Source organism: Dendropsophus ebraccatus, chromosome 14, assembly GCF_027789765.1.
Source record: "Dendropsophus ebraccatus isolate aDenEbr1 chromosome 14, aDenEbr1.pat, whole genome shotgun sequence".
Classification (NCBI taxonomy): domain Eukaryota; kingdom Metazoa; phylum Chordata; class Amphibia; order Anura; family Hylidae; genus Dendropsophus; species Dendropsophus ebraccatus.
In genome coordinates this window covers 16,843,397-16,864,477 of record NC_091467.1, presented here as the reverse complement: position 1 = coordinate 16,864,477, position 21,081 = coordinate 16,843,397, and the positions used below count along the sequence as shown (strand labels likewise).

Here is a 21,081-nt window from a genome sequence, read left to right as displayed (position 1 = left end):
GACCGCTATTCAATAAAAAGCGGCTGCAGAAAACTGACATGTCAGTTTTTCTTGCAGCCAGATGGAATCCCGGCCAGAGCGTATACTATGTGTTTACACTCCAGCCGGGATTTCATTCGTTACAATAGAACGTGTGTTTTGTATAATTTGCAACAACGGCCGTGATTTATACACAACATATGTCGTGTGAACATAGCCTGAGACTGCGCCTGATCAGTTCTGTATTCTGTACTATTGTCGGCAGTGTGAAAATACTTTCCAGTTCTTTTTTCTCCTTCTTGTGATGATGGTCGAGGTCACCTATTGAAATGCGTGGCAAGGGTTGTGACCTAGTAAATCAGTTTGCCACAGCTTGCATTGCGCTCTGCCTTAAGGCCGTTGCACGAGCTAATTATTGGCAAGGAGCATTGCTAGAAATGCTCACTCGGCTGATAATTATCAGCCTGTGTAAAAGGGCCTTAAAGGGAACCTGTCACCCCGGCTGTCGGGGTGAGGCCTGAGCTGCAGCAGTCATTCTCTATGGGCGTCGGACTCATCTCTGGTGAGTGCTCGCACGGCTTCTGACGGTGGGTCGGGCAGGCTTTACCCCAACAGCTGGGGTGACAGGCTTCCTTTAACACAGGAACTTCAGCTTATCTTATGTTTTGTGCAGGCGGTAAAATATATTGCTATCGCCCGCACATCTCACTATGGCTAATATCAATATATTTTAATGGCATTTAGTGGCATTTTTTTCTGTTGAAATTAATCATTTTTAATAAATGAAGTGATTGACAAATATGTTATAAATCACATGGGTCAATTCAACTACAGTGACCACACACACCTAAAAAAGGCTGTGGACACCTTTTCACTGGTTTTATTGTCCATGCGTTTCCTGTATGATCTTTAGGTGTAGTAATGATATGTTTGTCTTTTTTTTCCCTTTTACACAGTGATTTGAAGTCCCCCTGGGAGACTTTTAATAAAACTCTACTCATCTCTCTTAGAGAGCAATGCAGTATATACATACTGCATTGATTCATGGGATCAGTGCTTGATTACAAGGGGCTGCAGTCACCGATTGGCTGAGCGGGCAGCCCATCAACAGAGTACTTCACATTGCAGCAGCAGGTGCTTCAGGAAGCCGGGGGCTGTCCGAAATATTTAAGCAGTGCTGTGAGGGCACAGGGATGGGTAACTATACTTTGTTTATTATGTTCTCGCAACTTCCTACCTGCCTCTGTTTTAATTTGGTTCATGCGACTTTAAAACATTTATTGGAAAAGCATATTTCCACCTTCGTTAAAGGGAACCAATCAGCACGATTGTGCTAATTTAGTTCCCAGAAGCACAGTAGAGATCTACTGTGCAGCTCCCCAAAACATACCAGGCGCCCCTGCAGCAGATTTATAAAGGGGGCAAAAAAGATGATTATTATTGATGATATAAAGTGCGAGGTTGGGAGAGGGGCGGTAACTAGTCATATAGGCGGGGAGCCGTCCTTGACTAGTCACGGCTCTCTGCCTGCAATGATGGTGGACAGGTTGCGTCTTACTGCCTGTCAATCATCCCCACATTGCTGGGAACCACTTGCACTTGCAGGTTGCTGTTGCGTTTGGAGCACGGCTTTAGGGGCCTATTCTACGGAGCGATAATCGGACGATTAACGCTCCATGGAATAGAGACAAGGATCAGCCGATGATCGTGTCATCGGCTGAATGTTTATTTAGGTTCAAACCTGAAATCATAGACACAAATCGCTGCGTGGAATAGCAATGCGCGGTGGGCGACCGACGATTTTACAAGCACCATACTTCTCCTGTGCTCCTTCTTCCTCCCGATCTCGCGTGCAGCAGCAGCTTCGGAACGGCCTGTCTGAGCTGACAGACCGCTCAGCCAATCACTGGCTAGGACCACCGCGGACAGTGATTGGCTGAGCGGTCTGTCAGACAGGCCGTTCCGAAGCTGCTGCTGTGTGCGAACCGGGAGGAAGAAGGAGCGCAGGAGAAGACCTGCAACATGTGTAGGTAATGTATGGTGTTTAAACAAGGGCTGCAAGGACATCAGTAACGATGTCCCTGCAGCCCTCACTAAACGATTATCAGGCCGTGTAATAGGTCCAGTAAACGTGCACCAATCTAGCACGTCCTTACTGTACGGATCAATACGTTAAGGGCCAGTTCACACGGAGCAAAAGCGGTGGAATTCCGTGGCGGAGAGTCCCACCTGCCTCAGTGTCTCTATGGGAGGGCTCGTGCGCCTCAGCTCAAGGAATTGACATGCCAATTTTTTGAGCAGAGGGTGACGGAGGTAGAGGTGCGTGAGCCCTCCCATAGAGACAGTCAGTCACACTGCGGCAGGCAGCGTTCCGACGCTTTTGCTCCATGTGAATCGGCCCTAAAACTGCCCAGGAATGGCGCCAAAGATGAAGGTAAGAGACATACCTGCATCCTCGGCGCCTACTGCACTATAGGGAACTATCAGCAAGTTATAGCTGTCTAACCTGCTGATAGTTCCCCTATCATTCTTCAGGTGATCTTTTAATAATTTTTACCCATTGAATATGCTTAAAATTGGGCTCCTTAAAGTGCTACATCTACTTTGTAAGAGACTGCATGGTTTAATGCAAAAATCATGAGTTTCTACAGTAAAAAAAAACATGAGGTTCCCCATGGGCGAATTCACAACCGCATAACCGTGTTCAAACTCTGCAGCATGTGAACTTAGCCCTATGGCACAGATGATAACCGCAATGTGTGACTTCACCTCAGGATATGGCTACATGGGACTTCAGTAAATAACTCTATTGCCGCACGGTTATTCCCCACTCGTGTACACTCGTTATATAACGCGGACACGCAGTAAGGAGCAGGCGGTTTCCGCCCTCGCCTCACATCCCTGTTACCAAGCCAACCAACTATTCCCTCCTTCCCCCCAAACAGCTCCGCCCCTCAACTGCTCTCCACCAATCAGCTGGCGCGTAGCGATTCGGAACCAGGAACCTTCTATCCGCTGCGTCTCCTGTTCCTGCCCGGAAGAGATTTCTAGTGGCGCCGCAGAGATGGGGTTCGAGTGGCCTTGGCAGTACAACTTTCCCCCGTTCTACACGTGAGAGCTCCTCGTATTATTATAGCGGGTGAATGTGTTGCTTTGTCACCCGGGGAAGATTTAGGCCAGGGCACCACCTTGTAATAGCTGTGCTTCGCTAAAGAGTTCCGCTAGAAACAAGGAAGTGGAGTGAGGTTTAACACTTTAGTTGCTGGCTCTGTTCTCCACACTTTGTAGCGTGTATTAGAGATCAGGCTGCTGTTATATAGTGATTTTTACATTATTACTGTGTCATGGCTGCAGATTTAAAGGGGGACTCAATATTATAGTGGACTGTTATATCTCTATGGGGGGTTAAGAACAGCGCCACTCCGGTGCATGGGCAGCTTGTGGTATTGCGTCTCAGCAACAATGAATCAAGTAAGAGTTTCAGCAATGGAAGCTTTAGTAATGTAACGTGATGATTGTGACATCACATCTAATGTCTATATGGTCTCATTGTGACCTGCAATATAACGCGGCTGTGACAAGAAGTCAAGCTCTGATGGACGTTCTTTCATGATTGCAAATTGCGTGACCCCAGGATGCCATACAGAACCTGTATCCCCCTGTACCCAGCCATATGTTATTTGTACCCAGGCTAGAGGTGCCCAATGTGCCTAGACTCTTCTTTAGTTTTACAACTTTGCTCAATAAACTTAAGGCTATGTTCACACTACGTAAAACTACGGCCGTAGTTTTGCGGGGTAGAACATAACCTTGATCCGGGCTGAGACCGGCCGTTCCGTGACCCGGCAGGTCTCATACGTAGTGTGAACATAGCCTAATTTTGCAATCTGTCTTTATCGCAGTCACATATATAGAATGTATAACTTGCTTCCAACAACTCCTACTTGGTGCGTTATGTTTTTTTTTTTTTTTTTTGTCAATGACAATGACTATACATGAGTGGCTCCTAATCTGTATCTTTACTTTGCAGGTTACAGCCTAATGTTGACACCCGACAGAAGCAGCTTTCAGCATGGAGTTCACTAGTCTTGTCTTACTGCCGCCATAACAAGTTATACACTATGAATGTAATGGAAATACAGGAAAGTCCATTGTTCAACAACAAGAAAATACAAAGTATCCTTTTTAATTTTGACAGGAGCCCATGTAAGGGATTCTTAAAGGGAAGCTTTAACAACTTAAAGTGAATGTACCATCATGTACATTGCTTTTTTTTTTTTTTTTTTTTTGCATTAGCAGATTGGCATGGTCCTTTTTTTGAAATGCTTTGCACCAGTATTTCCTAGAGCACCATCTTGGCTTGGAGCACTGGAGTCAGGCCCACAACCCCCCAGTGTGACAGAACCCCCTCTGTGACGTTCCTCCATAACAATGAATGGAGCTGGGGAGGGGATATGGTCATACTGGCTGGTGGCTTGCCTGCCTCCAGTGCTCCGTGCCGAGATGGTGCGCGGGAACCAGGAGGCGATTCATAAAAGGGATGCCTGCACCAGCGCTGAGTGGCTAAGGTAAAAAAAAAAAAAAAGATACACCTGATTGTACATTCACTTTAAAGCGCAACTGTCATGCTTTTTTTTTTATTGCAGAAATCCGTAGAATAAGCGATTTTAAGAAACTCTGTAATAGGTTTCATCAGCCAAAAAAGCCTCCTTCTGTACTTAAGAAGCAATCTCCCAGCCTCCCCCCCTGACTTCTTATCTGTGCATTATCAGGCAAACACGTCTTCATTACAGAGAAGCCAGTGAAGACTGTCCTGTACAGTATATAGTGCTGCTTTGTAATGTCCTGTACAGTATATAGTGCTGCTCTGTAATGTCCTGTACAGTATATAGTGCCGCTCTGTAATGTCCTGTACAGTATATAATGCTGCTCTGTAATGTCCTGTACAGTATATAGTGCTGCTCTGTAATGTCCTGTACAGTATATAGTGCTGCTCTGTAATGTCCTGTACAGTATATAATGCTGCTCTGTAATGTCCTGTACAGTATATAGTGCCGCTCTGTAATGTCCTGTACAGTATATAGTGCTGTTCTGTAATGTCCTGTACAGTATATAGTGCCGCTCTGTAATGTCCTGTACAGTATATAGTGCTGTTCTGGAATGTCCTGTACAGTATATAGTGCCGCTCTGTAATGTCCTGTACAGTATATAGTGCCGCTCTGTAATGTCCTGTACAGTATATAGTGCCGTTCTGTAATGTCCTGTACAGTATGTAGTGCCGCTCTGTAATGTCCTGTGCAGTATATAGTGCCGCTCTGTAATGTCCTGTACAGTATATAGTGCCGCTCTGTAATGTCCTGTACAGTATATAGTGCCGCTCTGTAATGTCCTGTACAGTATATAATGCTGCTCTGTAATGTCCTGTACAGTATATAGTGCTGCTCTGTAATGTCCTGTACAGTATATAGTGCTGTTCTGTAATGTCTTGTACAGTATATAGTGCCGCTCTGTAATGTCCTGTACAGTATATAGTGCTGTTCTGTAATGTCCTGTACAGTATATAGTGCCGCTCTGTAATGTCCTGTACAGTATATAGTGCCGCTCTGTAATGTCCTGTACAGTATATAGTGCCGTTCTGTAATGTCCTGTACAGTATGTAGTGCCGCTCTGTAATGTCCTGTGCAGTATATAGTGCCGCTCTGTAATGTCCTGTACAGTATATAGTGCCGCTCTGTAATGTCCTGTACAGTATATAGTGCTGTTCTGTAATGTACTGTACAGTATATAGTGCTGTTCTGTAATGTCCTGTACAGTATATAGGGCTGCTCTGTAATGTCCTGTACAGTATATAGTGCCGCTCTGTAATGTCCTGTACAGTATATAGTGCCGCTCTGTAATGTCCTGTACAGTATATAGTGCCGCTCTGTAATGTCCTGTACAGTATATAGTGCCGCTCTGTAATGTACTGTAGAGATTACACTAGGCACTGTACAATGTAATATTTGGGTACTGTAGGTAATTATTGGTCGGTGCTGGAACCAATCAAACACATTTACATTATTTCCTATGGGAAGACATTGCCCGCTTCTCAGACTGCCTTCCGGAACCAATTAAGTTCGAGAACAGAGGTACCACTGTAATATTTATCTGAAACGCTGGTCACATGACTGAGCTGTATCGTCACAGTGGTAATGGCGAAGAGGAAGAAGCCTCATCATTGGTCAAGTCTGTCACATTTAGTAGCTTGAAATTACAGTGGTGCCTTGAATTACGAGCATAATTCGTTCCGGGGCCGCGCTTGTAATCCAAATCCACTCTTAAACCAAAGCAAATTTTCCCATAAGCAATCATAGAAATACAGACAATTGGTTCCACACCCCAAAAATAATTATTTATTATTCTGAATAACATGTAAAACAGATGAAACAAACATTCAGAAACAGCAGAATATGTGATATTATAAGTTACTGTACAGTAATGGAGAGGATGGGAAACACTGACTGACAGAGACTGCAGGGAGCATTAAGGAATGAGCAGGGCAGATGTGGGCAAATACATGCAGCACTCTCTGTCTGGGGAGAGAGGGGTTACAGCTATGAAGAGATTACCTCCACAGTCCTTTCCCCTGATGCAAGCCCCAGCCTGAAATGGATCTGCTATGATTTGGAAGGTGAGGGAGACTTCCTGGGTCAGAGTACAGAGCTGTAGAAGACGCTATGCAGACCATGCCCCTTTTCCACTCCCCCTCCCACCCAGTACAGGGAGCTCTTACACCAAAGCAATGCTTCTAAACCAAGTCACAATTTTGAAAAACTGTGAGCTCTCAAACCAAAATGCTCTTAAACCAAGTTACTCTTAAACCAAGGTATCGCTGTATAGGAAAAGTAGAAGTATCTAACCTGCTGATTTCTCCCTATAGTGCCCAGGGCACTGTGGATGAGGGTAAGTCTCTTACCTTCATCCTCTGCTATTAGCAATTTATTCCTCATGCTAATTAGGTGTTTTGGTGCAGTGGGGGTGGGACTGCCCGCCCCTCCCGATGATTACCAGCAAACCAGTCAAGCCTGGGAACTGTAGTCCGGCCCCCATGGCACCAAACTGCCTAATTAACATGAGGATTATACTGCTAATAGTGAAGAGGATGAAGGTACGAAACGTATTGTCATCCTCACCGCCCCTTTAAAGTTTCCCTTTAAAAGACTTCTCCCATGTTTGTAAGACACACCCCAGTGTACAGCAAGCTTCATTCTTCCATAAATGAATACCTTAGTGAAGTTTAGATCTATGTTCTCTCTTCAGACAGTTCATTGCTTTTATATAAACAGCATGTCTTGTCTTTTCACTACACCGACACAATCTAAAAAGTGAAGTATAGCACTGATTTGCCCTTGACAATGACCAGGAAAGCTGTCCTTGGAATCTGTGCAGGTGGTCCTAGAGGAACTCAGGAAAAAAGGTCTGTTTATTCCTCCTTCTATGACACAGTCCACTATAGTTAGAAACTTATGGAGGGAGATTTATCAAACATGGTGTAAAGTGAAACTGGCTCAGTTGCCCCTAGCGACCAATCAGATTCCACCTTTCATTTTCCAAAGAGTCTGTGAGGAATGAAAGGTGGAATCTGATTGGTTGCTAGGGGCAACTGGGCCAGTTTCACTTTACACCTTTTTTGATAAATCTCCCCTATTATTTTTAGGGTAGCTTTACACACACATTTTCAATCCACTGTGAGTATGTAACCCGGCCCCTTTAACCCCTCGCCGCACCCAACATACATAACCCGCTGCGGCTGCATGTGAGGCTCCCATTGGTCCCGCTCAGCCAATCGGTGTCTGCGGCGGGGTCGTGCACTGATTTGCTGAGCGGGAGCCCCACGTGCAGCCGCAGGGCCGAGCAGGTAATGTAATCTTGCGGGTGGCAGGGGGTTAAAGGGGCCGGGTTAAATACTCGCAGCGGAATGAAAATTCTGCTGTGGGAATGTAGCCCCATTGAAAATTTGAAGTGTAAAATCTGCTGTGAATCTGGTACGTGTGAAGCCACCCTTAAGGGGAACCAGCCACTTGTTTTATGCTGCTCAGACTAGGGGGGCATCGGCGTGCAGTGGGGGGCATCGGCGTGCTATGATTAGCTCTGAAACACACAGGCATTTCTGAGAAATGGAGATTTATGAAACATGGTGTAAAGTGAAACTAGCTCAGTTGCCCCTAGCAACCAATCAGATTCCACCTTTCATTTTCCAAAGAGTCTGTGAGGAATGAAAGGTGGAATCTGATTGGTTACTAGGGGCAACTGAGCCAGTTTTACTTTACACCATGTTTGATAAATCTCCCCAATGTTTTTTAAAAAGCTGCTGGACCTGGGTATGGTAAGTATACTTGCAGTATGAAATACGCTTCAATACAGTACATATGAATGTACCTTAAAGGGGTAGTTTGGTGGAAATTTTCTTTCCACTGGTTTTAGAAAGTTACATAGATTAGTAATTTACTTCTAATTATCTCCAGTGTTCCAGTACTTATCAGCTGCTGTATGTCCTGCAGAATGGGGTGTATACTGTCCAGTCTGACACAGTGCTCTCTGCTGCCACCTCTGTCCTTGTCAGGAACTGTCCAGAGAAGTAGCAAATCCCTATAGAAAACCTCTCCGTCTCAGGACAGTTCCTGACATGGACAGAGGTGGCAGCAGAGAACACTGTGTCAGACTGGAAAGAATACATCACTTTCTGCAGGACATACAGCAGCTGATAAGTACTGGAGATTTTTTAATTAGAAGTAAATTACAAATCTGTATAACTTTCTGACACCAGTAGATTTGAAAAAAAAATAAAATAAAATTTCACCAGAGTACCCCTTTAAAGAGGCATGGGGCAGCTCCCCTGCCCCGCTACAGTGACGTATCTCTCCCTATACACTCTGCTTATCTTTCTTTGGTGTTTATATCTTATAGAGTTAGATTATATTGGATTATAAGGTAGTCTGTATTAGTCATTCAGTTAGTGTATTCCGTTGTAAGGCCATATAGGAGCTGCGGGCTTATCATATTACTGTATACATTGTAGGTAACCTAGAATGGTTGGATAAAAACAAAACCAGATTCCTAATAATGTGGAGAAGACCAGATGAGTGGGGAAAAGTGATTTACCAATGGGTGAGTACACAGCATGTTCTTCCTCTTTACGTTGCAAGTGTTCATTATATACCAGTGCACTATACAGCTGACAGCGACTTATTCTACCACCAGCATATTCTGTAGCCGTCAGGGATATCAGCAGCTGGTGGCTGAATAACCACATCATCCTCAGTAACCCTGCATCCAGTTTGGCCAAATGTGCATATTAAGGTTGGCTTCACACAGTATTTTAATCAGTATTTTTTAGCCAAGACTTATAGAAAGGAGCACAGCCTGTATCCTATATGCTGCAGTACCAAGCACACCCTCTACCATACATATCCCATATACTTCAATACCAAGCACACCCTCTACCATACATATCCCATATACTTCAATACCAAGCACACCCTCTACCATACATATCCCATATACTTCAATACCAAGCACACCCTCTACCATACATATCCCATATACTTCAATACCAAGCATATCCTCTACCATACATATCCCATATACTTCAATACCAAGCACAGCCTCTACCATACATATCCTATATGCTGCAGTACCAAGCACATCCTCTACCATACATATCCTATACGCTGCAGTACCAAGCACAGCCTCTACTATACATATCCTATATACTCCAATACCAAGCACAGCCTCTACCATACATATCCTATATGCTGCAGTACCAAGCACATCCTCTACCATACATATCCTATACACTGCAGTACCAAGCACATCCTCTACCATACATATCCTATACACTGCAGTACCAAGCACAGCCTGTACCATATATATCCTATACGCTGCAGTACCAAGCACACCCTCTACCATACATATCCTATATGCTGCAGTACCAAGCACCGACTGTACCATACATATCCTATATGCTGCAGTACCAAGCATATCCTCTACCATACATATCCTATACGCTGCAGTACCAAGCACAGCCTCTACCATACATATCCTATATGCTGCTGTACCAAGCACATCCTCTACCATACATATCCTATACGCTGCAGTACCAAGCACAGCCTCTACCATACATACCCTATACACTGCAGAACCAAGCACAGCCTGTACCATACATATCCCATATACTCCAATACCAAGCACAGCCTGTACCATACATATCCTATATACTGCAGTACCAAGCACAGCCTGTACCTTACATATCCCATATACTCCAATACCAAGCACAGCCTGTACCATACATATCCTATACACTGCAGTACCAAGCACACCCTCTACCATACATATCCTATATGCTGCAGTACCAAGCACATCCTCTACCATACATATCCTATACACTGCAGTACCAAGCACACCCTCTACCATACATATCCTATATGCTGCAGTACCAACCACAGCCTCTACCATATATATCCTATACGCTGCAGTACCAAGCACAGCCTGTACCATACAGATCCTATACACTGCAGTACCAAGCACAGCCTGTACCATACATATCCTATATACTGCAGTACCAAACACATCCTCTACCATACATACCCTATACACTGCAGAACCAAGCACAGCCTGTACCATACATACCCTATACGCTGCACCCTCTTACTGTCTATTGGAGTTGATATTTTTGATGAGTGAGCAGACTCTACATCCCCAAATAAGAAAAATGACAGCACAACCCTAAAGTAATTCCTGTATGTCCATTGTTTGTTATAAGCATACCTTATATCTGCTCCATAATCTGCTTTTACCAAGGTTTCAAAGAATGGGATGACCAATTCCGTCTTTACACTTTATGAGTTGATCAGTGGCGATGACACAGAAGGAGAAGGTAAGGAGAATGGCCGTAAACTTTGTATGGCTCCCATTTGTTATACTTGGTGATAGTTAAAGGGAACACGCTACCCTGAAATGCTACCTAAGCTATCAGCATCATGTTATAGAGCAGAAGGAGCTGAGCGGATTGATATATAACTTTCTGGCAAAAGATGTGACATAACTATTAAATTATTGATAGAAATATTTAATACAGACAGGTGTTTTGGGGTGTTGCCCCTCATCAGTGTGGAGGAGGATTTTGGCTAGGTGGGAGCAATATCTAGTAAAGCCAAAAGAGAAACAGATCGCTGATCTCAGGGAGACCAGCCAAAGATGAAACCGCCGGCTTCAGGTTAAAGCGCTTATTGCAGTGAAATCCTAGGTGCATTGCTCCCTGGGATACATGAATATGTATATTCCGGTATTAAAAGTGTTGTACCTGATAAGAAAAAACCATGTCTATGGGTTGTGTGTGGTATTACAGCTTCAGTCTATCAAAATGAATAGTGCTGAACTGCAATATTACACACAACTTGTGGTGAGGTGTGGCACTCTTTTAGTGATCCTGTGCAATGCCTTTAAAAGGGAACTCCCGAGAAGATGTTTTTTTTTTGTCAAATCAACTGGTGTCAGGAAGTTTTATATAGACTTGTAAATTACTTCTATTTAAAAATCTCCAGTCTTCCAGTACTTATCAGCTGCTACATGTGGTGTATTCTTTCCAGTCTGACACAGTGCTATCTGCTTACACCTCTGTCCATGTCAGGAACTGTCAAAATAAAAAGAGTTTTTCTATGGAGATATGCTGCTGCTCTGGACAGTTCCTGACATGGACAGAGGTGGCAGCAGAGAGAACCGTGTCAGACTGAAAAGAATACACCACTCCCTGCAGGACATGTAACAGCTGATAAGTATTGGAAGACTGGAGATTTTTAAATAGAAGACATTTACAAATCTATAAAACTTTCTGACACCAGTTAAAATAAAAGTACCCTTTAATTTTTAAACCCTTGACAATCCATGCTGTAATAGTTTGACACAGATGAGAGTCTTCTAAGAACCTGTACTGTACCATTGGAACACTTACATGGGCAGAGTCACTTCACCTGTGCAATCACCAGCAGGACTGTGGCTGTAATACACAGCTGTGATCAGAGACATCTCTGACCCCAGTAGTTTAAAGGGGTATTTCACTCAAACATAAGTTTTGATATGTTGCTGCCCAATGTGAGACTAAAAATTTATTCCATCCTTGTTATTATCTATTCAGTCTCTTTCCCCCAGTTCTGAGCTGCTGCTTTCTAATGAAGACACAAAAATCTGTGCGTGAAATTTTCTCTCTGTCTCTCCCTCCTCCCCCTCCCTTCTGAGACGACTGATGTAAACCTGGCAGGCTTTACCTGCAACATTGTAACTTCATTGTAATGCTGGTAGGGTTAATCTGAGGTCAACTTATTGATAAGCTCACTGTGATTAACCCTCCCGGCCTTACAAAGAATTTAGAACATTGCATACTTGTTTACAACGACCGTCTCAGAAGGGAGGAGGGAGAGACAGAGAAAAGCTCATACGCAGATTTTTGTGTCTTCAGCAGAAAGCAGCATCTCAGCACTGCGGGAAGGAGACTGAATAGATAATAACAAGTATGAAAGGAATTGTTAGTCTCATCATGGGCAGCAACATATGAAAACTAGTGTTTTAGCAGAATACCCTTTAACCCCTTAGATTCTGCAGTCAGTAGTTATTTAACAGAAGAAAGGAAAATAGTGCAGCTTTAGTAGCAAACCACTCTAATATGACAGTAGAATGATCTTGGTTAAAGGGAAAGCTACTATTCTGCTTATGTATCCTGATTGTCCCTATGTTTAATATTTCCCAGAATTCCATGGGTTGGATGAAGCCATGCTCCTCAGATCGCTGGAAGCCCTGCAGATAGAACACAAAGCTGAGATCATTACACTAAATGACAGCAAGGGGGTGAAGTTCTTTTAATGATCACAATCCCAGTCCTGTCCGACTGCCGAAAGGACCTAGAACTCTTTTATAGCGGGAAGGTATTGTGTTCTCCTGCCACCTGCTGGACATTTGTGTATATTACAAGGTGGAAGTTACAGCCTCATAAGTGGTATACTCCGTGGATGTTTACACCAACCTATGAGCTCCTATTTTTGCTGTGCGTTCGGTGTGAGCTGGGTATGTATGGCGGTGATCTGGTAACACTCCTTTTTGGAAATGGTGAGATGCCAGGAGCATCAAAGAAAAATCCGGTTATAAATAATTGCCAATATCAGCCCTCGGTCATTTTAGTTTTGCTTACAGATTGATCTCTGTCCGTGAAGTATGTTACAGATACAGCGATTGACGGGTAATATCTTGCACTTTCTGCAAGATGACACACTTGATAACTCTGTATGTACATAATAAACAGGATCCACCCATCTGACTGGTATGACTTGTTTTAATGGAGAGTAGGGTTCATTTACACAGAAAGGTTATCTGCCAAAGATTTGAAGCCAAAGCCAGGAATGCATTTGAAAAGAGGAGATATTTCAGTCTTTCCTTTATGATCTGATCTCTGTCTATAGTCTGTTTCTGGCTTTGGCTTCAAATCTTAATCTGTCAGATAATCTTTCTGTGTAAATGGACCCTAAGGGCCATATTACATGGATCGACAATCTGCTGAAACAGCGCCACCCCTGTCCTCAGGTTGTGTGGGGTATGACAATCCTTTAGAGAAAAACATGGCTGCTTTCTCCCAGAAAGTGCATCACAGCAATGATGGTCGTTGGACCCTGATTAGACATTGCTGACCTATCTGGAAAATAGGCCATACATATATTTTGCTTGTAAGATAAAACTGCAACCCCATCACAAAATCAGCTGCTAGAACTGTATATAACCCGTTCAAATTAAAAAAAAAAAAAAACATTTTTATACCTGCTGTCTCATGCTGTATGGCTTATAGCAAGGACATCCATGGAGTATAGATGTGTTCTGGTATCAATATACACTACATAACGATAAATGGCGCTCTACATTATGCACTTGTCCCATCTCTATGTCTAATGGTCCTTTTACACGGAGCGATAATTCGCCCAATCAAACGATTAACAATTTCGAAGTAACAATGTGTTTTTGAATAACGATCAGTGACTAGACGGAATGATATATCGTTTGAAAAAATAGTTATTGCCATCGTTTTAAGCTCATCTCACACATAGGGTGAATCGGTGAAAGACTGTTTAGTCGAAGCGATCTGCGAATTTTCAGTGAACGACCAACGATAATTTGAGAACTTGTTGAAAGATCACAATGAATGTTTTATCGTCCGTCGCTTGATCGTTCACTGTGTTTACACGAGCCGATTATCGCTCAAATCCGATTGTTATCGCGAAAATTCGAACGATAATCATTCCGTGTAAACGCACCATAAGGGTCCTATTACACAGGCCAATAGAGCCCAATCAATAATGTAAATGAGCGCTCATCTGCTAGATTTACTGGGCCTTCTACAGTCAATCCACAGAGAAGAATAAGCTTCACTCGGATAGTAAAAATAATTGTGATCTGTGGAGGGTACACATTACCTTCATCAGCATAAAATTACCAGACTGTAACTATTAGGATCTGCCACTAGGTGGAGACACATGATCAGCTGAACTCCTATGGTTGCCTTGTATCTCCTGGTAATGTAATCCAGCAATGATATGGATAGAATGTGAGTCTGTCAGCTGAAATGCCTTGAATAGGGAAAAACAAACAAACTAGATACCAGCACACAATCTGACCTTATTACTTCACTTAGGAAATCACCAGCACAGTCACTTCTTAAAGTATACCTGTCATTGCAAAATGCCTTTGTCAAAAGTTTTAATCGGTCCTTAGACCCGTACCAATCGGGAGAACGAGCTTTGAGAAGACCGTTCTGCAGCGCATCATCTCCCCGAGTTAGGCCCCGTTCCCACTGAGCAAAGGTAGCGGAATTCCGCGACGGAATTGTCCGCCGCGGAATGCCGTTAGCCTCCCTCTCATAATGGGAGTCTATGGGAGGCGCGCGCTCCTGCTCTGTACGCGCTGAAGAATGAACATGTTCATTCTTCAGCGCGTACAGAGCAGGAGCGCGCGCCTCCCATAGACTCCCATTATGAGCGGGAGGCTAACGGCATTCCGCGGCGGACAATTCCGTCGCGGAATTCCGCTACCTTTGCTCAGTGGGAACGGGGCCTTAGAAAAAAAAGAGATTGGTCCAGGTCAGACCTGTACCTATCAAAACTTTTGACAAGTTTCTATTGGTGTCAACTTTTTTGAAACGACAGATACACTTTAAGACATAACTTTTATTTCCGTTAGTAGAACATACTGTATTTTCCGGCGTATAAGACGACCCCTGACTTTCAAGAAGATTGTCAGGGGTTCGCCTTATACGCTGGAAAATGTTAACCCCTGCCTGACCGCAGCAGGGTCTACTAGCTGGAGCCCTGCTGCGGGCAGGCAGGGGTTAACTGCAGTTAAAGGGAAAAAAAACAAACAGTTAACTCACCTGTGACCTGATCCCGGGAGTGTGACGTACACTGTCTGCGCCGGAGGTCCCCAAAGCTCTCCCAGGCAGCCAAACGTCTCATCGGAGAAGCTATGATGTCAGTAAAGTGGGTTAATATGGTGACAGCTGTAATGTGTGTTTATAAAACGTATACTGTCATTTACAGATATCTAAAATTTACTTATGCTACTGGTTTCCAAACTGTGGCTCCTCGGCTATTGCAACACTACAACTCCCAGCATGGCCAGACAGCAGTTGACTGTCTTTTAGCTTCTGTTTGGGTGGTTTCCCACAAAGTATGATGGGCGAACAATGTAAAAATGTACTGACTAGGGATGAGAGCAACTCGGGCGTCCTCAAGTCCGATCGTTCGGTATTTGATTGCCGGTGGCTGAAGAAGTTGGATGCAGCCCTAGGGAGTCCGGGAAAACATAGATACAGCCATAGGCTATGTTCACACAATGTACGTTTTGTATAAATCACGGCCGTTGTTGCAGTTTGCAACAACAGGCATGATTTATACAAAACATAGGTTGTACGGAAATTAATAGAATCCTGGCTAGAGCGTATACACATAGTAGACATGTCGGTTTTCTGCGGCCGCTATTCATTGAATAGCAGCCACAAAAAACATGTCAGTTCACACAATGTAGCGTGCGGCGGTAAATTGGGATGTGTGCAACGCATCCGAATTCACCTGAAATGAAGATCATTCAGCCGGTACTGCGGTACTGGCCGGGATGATGATCTTCAGTAGCACCGGCCGGGTCACAGAACGGCCGATGTTATACGCCATGTGAACATGGCCATAGCCTGTATCCATGTTTTCCAGGACTTCCTAGGGCTGCATCCAGCTTCTTCAGCCACCGGTAATCAAATATGGAACGATGGGACACGAGCATGCTCCAGTTGGGCTCATCTCTCCTCGACACGTGACAATCCCCTTACTATACGGTCATGGAAAGATAGTTCGGATATGGTCATTTTTAAGCCAAGTAAAACAGCCAGTACTCTGCCAGCAGGTGGTCTTTGAACATTTGCACATGATTGTTTCTCTTGGAGCAGTGCTGGGACCCCCGTCAAGTGCACTTGTATGGAGGTCTGTGACATCGCATTCTTCTGTGAAGCGGAGGCTTCTCTCCTTTCATCTCCTTGTTGTCTAATCTAGTTTGTCTGATTTATTGCAAAACAATGGACTCCAGTTTTAGGGTGGGTTCACATTGAGGAATTCTCTCGGATAAACTCCGACGGCTGTATGCGTTCACGGACGCGCGCCTTTCCGCCAGCTCCATAGACACCATTCTATGGGCCGGCTGATTCCGCATTTCGCCGAAAGAACATGTCAATTCTTTCGGCAGAATGCGGAATCAGCCGGCCCATAGAATGGTGTCTATGGAGCCGGCGGAAAGGCGCGCGTACAGCCGGCGGAATTCCACAGGCTCATGGCTGTATTTAGAATCCAAATTCTTTACAGTCCCTGGTGGCTAGTGGTGGAAAGGAACAGAGCTACCTAGCAAGGGAGAGGGATGTCCATAGAATTTATATGCCTGTTTATCCTTTCATGGGTTTTTTTTTGTGTGTGTCTCTCTTTTACATGTTTATGTGACCTGCTGACAGGGGGGCCGCACAGACCTTTATGATGTCTGTGCACTGCAGTTTTATGGAGTAAATGTGCACTGGGGGCGGTCCTTACCGCTCGGTGCACCGATTCACCCGCCCGCTGTCTCCAGCAGAACTCCTGATAATGACTATTCAGCTGTCACTCTGAAAGGATGTCTCTGTGGAGTGTCGGCTGAATATTCATTAATCAGGAGCCGGTAAATTGGTGTACGCCTTCATTTACATGTAAACAAAAGCTACTATTACTCTAACAGTGCAGCGCACCAACATAACAGTGTATGCAGCCTGTTTCTTGCTCTATTAGGCTATGTTCACACAATGTAAAAATTCATTAAAATTCATTATTTAATGAATTTGCAGATCACATTGAAGTCTACAGAGTGTAAACACGCTGTATATACTCCATCTGGGATTCCGTGCGGCTGCACGAAAAACTGACATGTCAGTTTTGTGCGGTCGCTATTCATTGAATAGTGGCCGCACAAGACTGACAGAGCAGACAATGTAAAGTGCAGCTTCGGCAGCTATGGTTAATTGCCCGCATTCCAATCAAAAAGAAATAAAGTTCATCCGGCCGCTACTGCAGTACCAGCCGGGATGAACTTCACAGACGACGGTTGTTCTGTCACAGAACGGCAACTGTCATACTGCATGTGAACCTGGCCATTGGAACAGGCCAGCCTAAATGACTGCTCCAGTCATTCTCTATGGGCGTCGGACTCATCTCTGGTGAGCACCGCATGGCTTGCGACGGATTTCTCGGCAACGGGACAGGGTCCGGGACTGGGACTTTGAGAGGGGGATATGTATAAACGGCTCCACTGGAGGTTTGGGCGGGCTTCACCCTGGCAGCTGGGGTGACAGGTCCCCTTTAAGAACAGCCCGGGCTATATTCTCTCCTGTTCCCTACCCCTGGGGCCATTTCAGAAAATCCCTTTAAACAGTTTCAGCCACCACTGACTTGGGTGAGACAAAACAGATTTGCTCATCTCTACTCCTAATGAAGAAACATTGACCCCAATGGTGGGGAGAACATAAATTAATAGTCTTAATTAGTTCCAGAAGGGTCCAGCTATCCAGCCGATCAATACTGCTAAATTGATATCATGGAACAGTTAAATATAATGAGCGAGTACCGGAATCATTTTCCTCACATGACGTCAGAGAGGAAGGCCGCCAGTGCTATATTTCCCTTAGTGCCAGGTCTGATTAGAAGCACAATGCACCCTCTCAGGCCATACAGGTGTTAGGAAGGAAAGGACGTTTGTGTGATATCACTTTCGGAAAGTCCTTGAGACTGCCAAGATCTGTAATAAGATCAGTCTGGAGAGAACCAGCACCATGAAACTCTGTAATCTTCCAGGCCTTAGAGAGTCCCTTCTAACACAGTCCTGCCAGCCGTGACGTCACTAGATTGTGTACATGCCGTGTTGTCATAACCTCGACCTCGTATACTTTATGAACTGTTATATTGGGCTGTATCGGCTCCCAGAAGATAAATGGAAATTTTCTTATCACAAAAGTAGAGACCTATAGTTATCTTTAAGGACAATGCTATGTCCTGCAGATGTAAATACTGCCCGAGGTGCTGACGGCTGGAATAAGCTGCTGCAAGTTAGGAATGGTAAAGCCATTATAGCCGGCATAAGTACTTACTGGAGGTTAAAGGGTTATCTCATAAAGAAGAGACGTTTTCTTAAATAGGTGCTACACTTAAGGCCCTATTCCACGGGTCGTTTAGAGGAGCAATATCGTTCGTATTCGGCCGATATCGGCCGCTACGAACGATATTCGTCCCGTGGAATAGAGTGCAACGATCAGCCGACATTGTTCATGTCGGCTGATCGTCGCAGTCGCTTGTTTTTCAACATGTTGAAAAACAAGCGACTGATATAGCAGCGATCTGCTGCCGTCGCTCCGTTGAATAGGAGCATCGGCAGCAGCGCTGCTGTATCCTATGGGCTGCCCGGACGATCAGCAATCCCCCGGGCAGCCCCCCCAGCAGCTCCCTGCCGCCCCCTCCCGCACTCACCCGCTCGCTGACGCCGCGTCGAATAGCAGCGGCAGCGAGCGGGGAACGAGGAGCAAACGAGCGCTAATAGCGCTCGTTTGCTCCTCCAAACGACTTGTGTAATAGGGGCATTAGGGCCCTATTCCACCGGACGATTATCGTTTGCATAATCGTTAACGATTAACGATCTCAAACGACCACTATTGCGAAAGACCTGAAAACGTTCACCCATTTCCATGGAACGATAATCGTTACTTATGATCGTAATTGCGATCGTTTTTTCTTCGCTATTTATTCGCTATTGCGTTCGTATGTATTGAGAACGACCGAACTACGTCTTATTCAATGCAAACGATTTGCGAACGTTTTGCGAACGAGCAACAATAAAAATAGGTCCAGGTCTTATAAAGCAATCAACGATTTCTCGTTCGGTCGTTAATCGTTAACTGCATTTCAACCGAACGATTATCGTTTAGATTCGAACGATTTAATGATAATCTGAACGATAATCGTCCGGTGGAATAGGGCCCTTACAGCCAATTTAGGAAGAAAAATGGTATGTATGGTCTCTTAAAGGGGTACTCTGGCAAAATAAAAAAATATTTTAAAAAAACTGGTGTCAGAAAGTTATATAAATTTGTAAATTACTACTACTTAAAAATCTTCAGTCTTCCAGTATTTATGAGCTGCTGTATGCCCTGCAGGAAGTGGCGTATTCTTTCCAGTCTGACACAGTACTCTCTGCTGCCACCTCTGTCCATGTCAGGCACTGTCCAGAGCAGGAGAGGTTTTCTATGAGGATTTGCTGCTGCTCTGGACAGTTCCTGTAACAGACAGAGGTGGCAGCAGAGAGCAATGTGTTAGACTGGAAAGAATACACCACTTCCTGCAGGGCATACAGCAGCTGATAAACATGGGAAGACTGGAGATTTTTAAATAGAAGTAAATAAAAAATCTATGCAAGTTGAATTTATGTGAATATAGCACTACATGACAAAGTTATATAACTTTGTCATGTGGTGCTATTACCTTTCCGGTCGTCTTCCACTCTTTTTCGCTTGTCCCGCTCCCCGGCCGGAAGTGCAGAGTTTGAAATTATTTCTTCGGCGTGCTGACCCATAGACCCGGCAGCCATTTTGTGTCAACGCATCATCGCGTGACGTTTTCGGGGCTGGCTGGGCCGTCCGTCCCCTGTTCAGCCCGCCTTTTTTCCAACCCTAGCACGGCCCCGCTATGTGACGTCACTTTCACAACCCTCCTGGCGCGCCTGTGCTAATGTAGTGTAATCCCCGGCGTCTCCTGTAGGTAATCCTCAAGTGTCTTCGCTACATTCACCGTAACTGTGGAATCCTCACTATGCATTACACAGTGACAGGGTGAATATGTAGACTCCAGAGACTATGGAGCGAGCATACAAACCTGCTGATAGTTCATGGTAGACACTAATGCTGCGTTTACACGGAACGATTATCGTTCGAATTTTCGCAATAACGATCGCATTTGAGCGATAATCGTTCCGTGTAAACACAGCAAATGATCAAGCGACGAGCGAGAAATCGTTCATTTTGATCTTTCAACATGTTCTTAAATCATTGTTCGTTGTTCGCAAAAAATTCGCAGATCGCTTCGTCTTTTAAAGATTCACCCTATGTAAAAGATGGGCTTAACTCTTTCCCGCACGAGGACGTAACTGTATGTCCTCGTGCGGGTGTGGGCGTTCAGAGCGGGGCCTCATGTAGCCCGGGGCCGTGGCTTTTAGCGGGCAGGGTCCAATCGCCGTGCCCGCTAATAAGGTAATCAGATGTAGCTGTCAAAGATGACAGATGCATCCGATTACTGGATGCAGCACTTCCCTGATGTCTAGTGGCAGAGATCGCTCCACCGGGACGTTGTCGGGACGATCTCCGTTACTGCTGCCGGCCGGGGACCACTCCAAGATGGTGCCGTCCCCGACTCGGCACTCGTTTGTTTTCGGCTGCAGCAGCCGAAAGCAAACGAGTGCCTATCTCATCGATCTTTGCTGTATAAC

At 44.7% G+C, this 21,081-nt stretch overlaps 1 protein-coding gene and 1 long non-coding RNA gene across 2 annotated transcripts in view; one reads left to right on the top strand and one right to left on the bottom strand.

Moving 5' to 3' along the window:
* Positions 1-2,871, bottom strand: part of LOC138772735 (uncharacterized) — a 117,535-nt gene extending 114,664 nt beyond the window's left edge. The window contains exon 1 of the long non-coding RNA XR_011359815.1: positions 2,749-2,871. This is a non-coding gene — a long non-coding RNA (uncharacterized lncRNA). The remainder of the gene's footprint in view (positions 1-2,748) is intronic.
* VPS25 (vacuolar protein sorting 25 homolog) lies at positions 2,870-13,319 on the top strand. The gene is made up of 6 exons (XM_069953343.1): positions 2,870-3,090; positions 4,010-4,155; positions 7,382-7,435; positions 9,038-9,126; positions 10,819-10,894; positions 12,761-13,319. The coding sequence occupies exons 1-6, from the start codon at positions 3,044-3,046 to the stop codon at positions 12,871-12,873; spliced, it is 525 nt and encodes a 174-aa protein (XP_069809444.1). The 5' UTR covers positions 2,870-3,043; the 3' UTR covers positions 12,874-13,319.
* The last annotated feature ends 7,762 nt before the right edge of the window (positions 13,320-21,081 follow it).

Bases quoted from the DNA above. Each gene is read 5' to 3' on its own strand.
- VPS25 (XM_069953343.1), top strand. From the start codon at position 3,044: ATGGGGTTCGAGTGGCCTTGGCAGTACAACTTTCCCCCGTTCTACAC. The intron at 7,436-9,037 runs GTCTGTTTATTC...TATACATTGTAG, and splicing joins AGAGGAACTCAGGAAAAAAG to GTAACCTAGAATGGTTGGAT. The intron at 10,895-12,760 runs GTAAGGAGAATG...AATATTTCCCAG, and splicing joins CGATGACACAGAAGGAGAAG to AATTCCATGGGTTGGATGAA.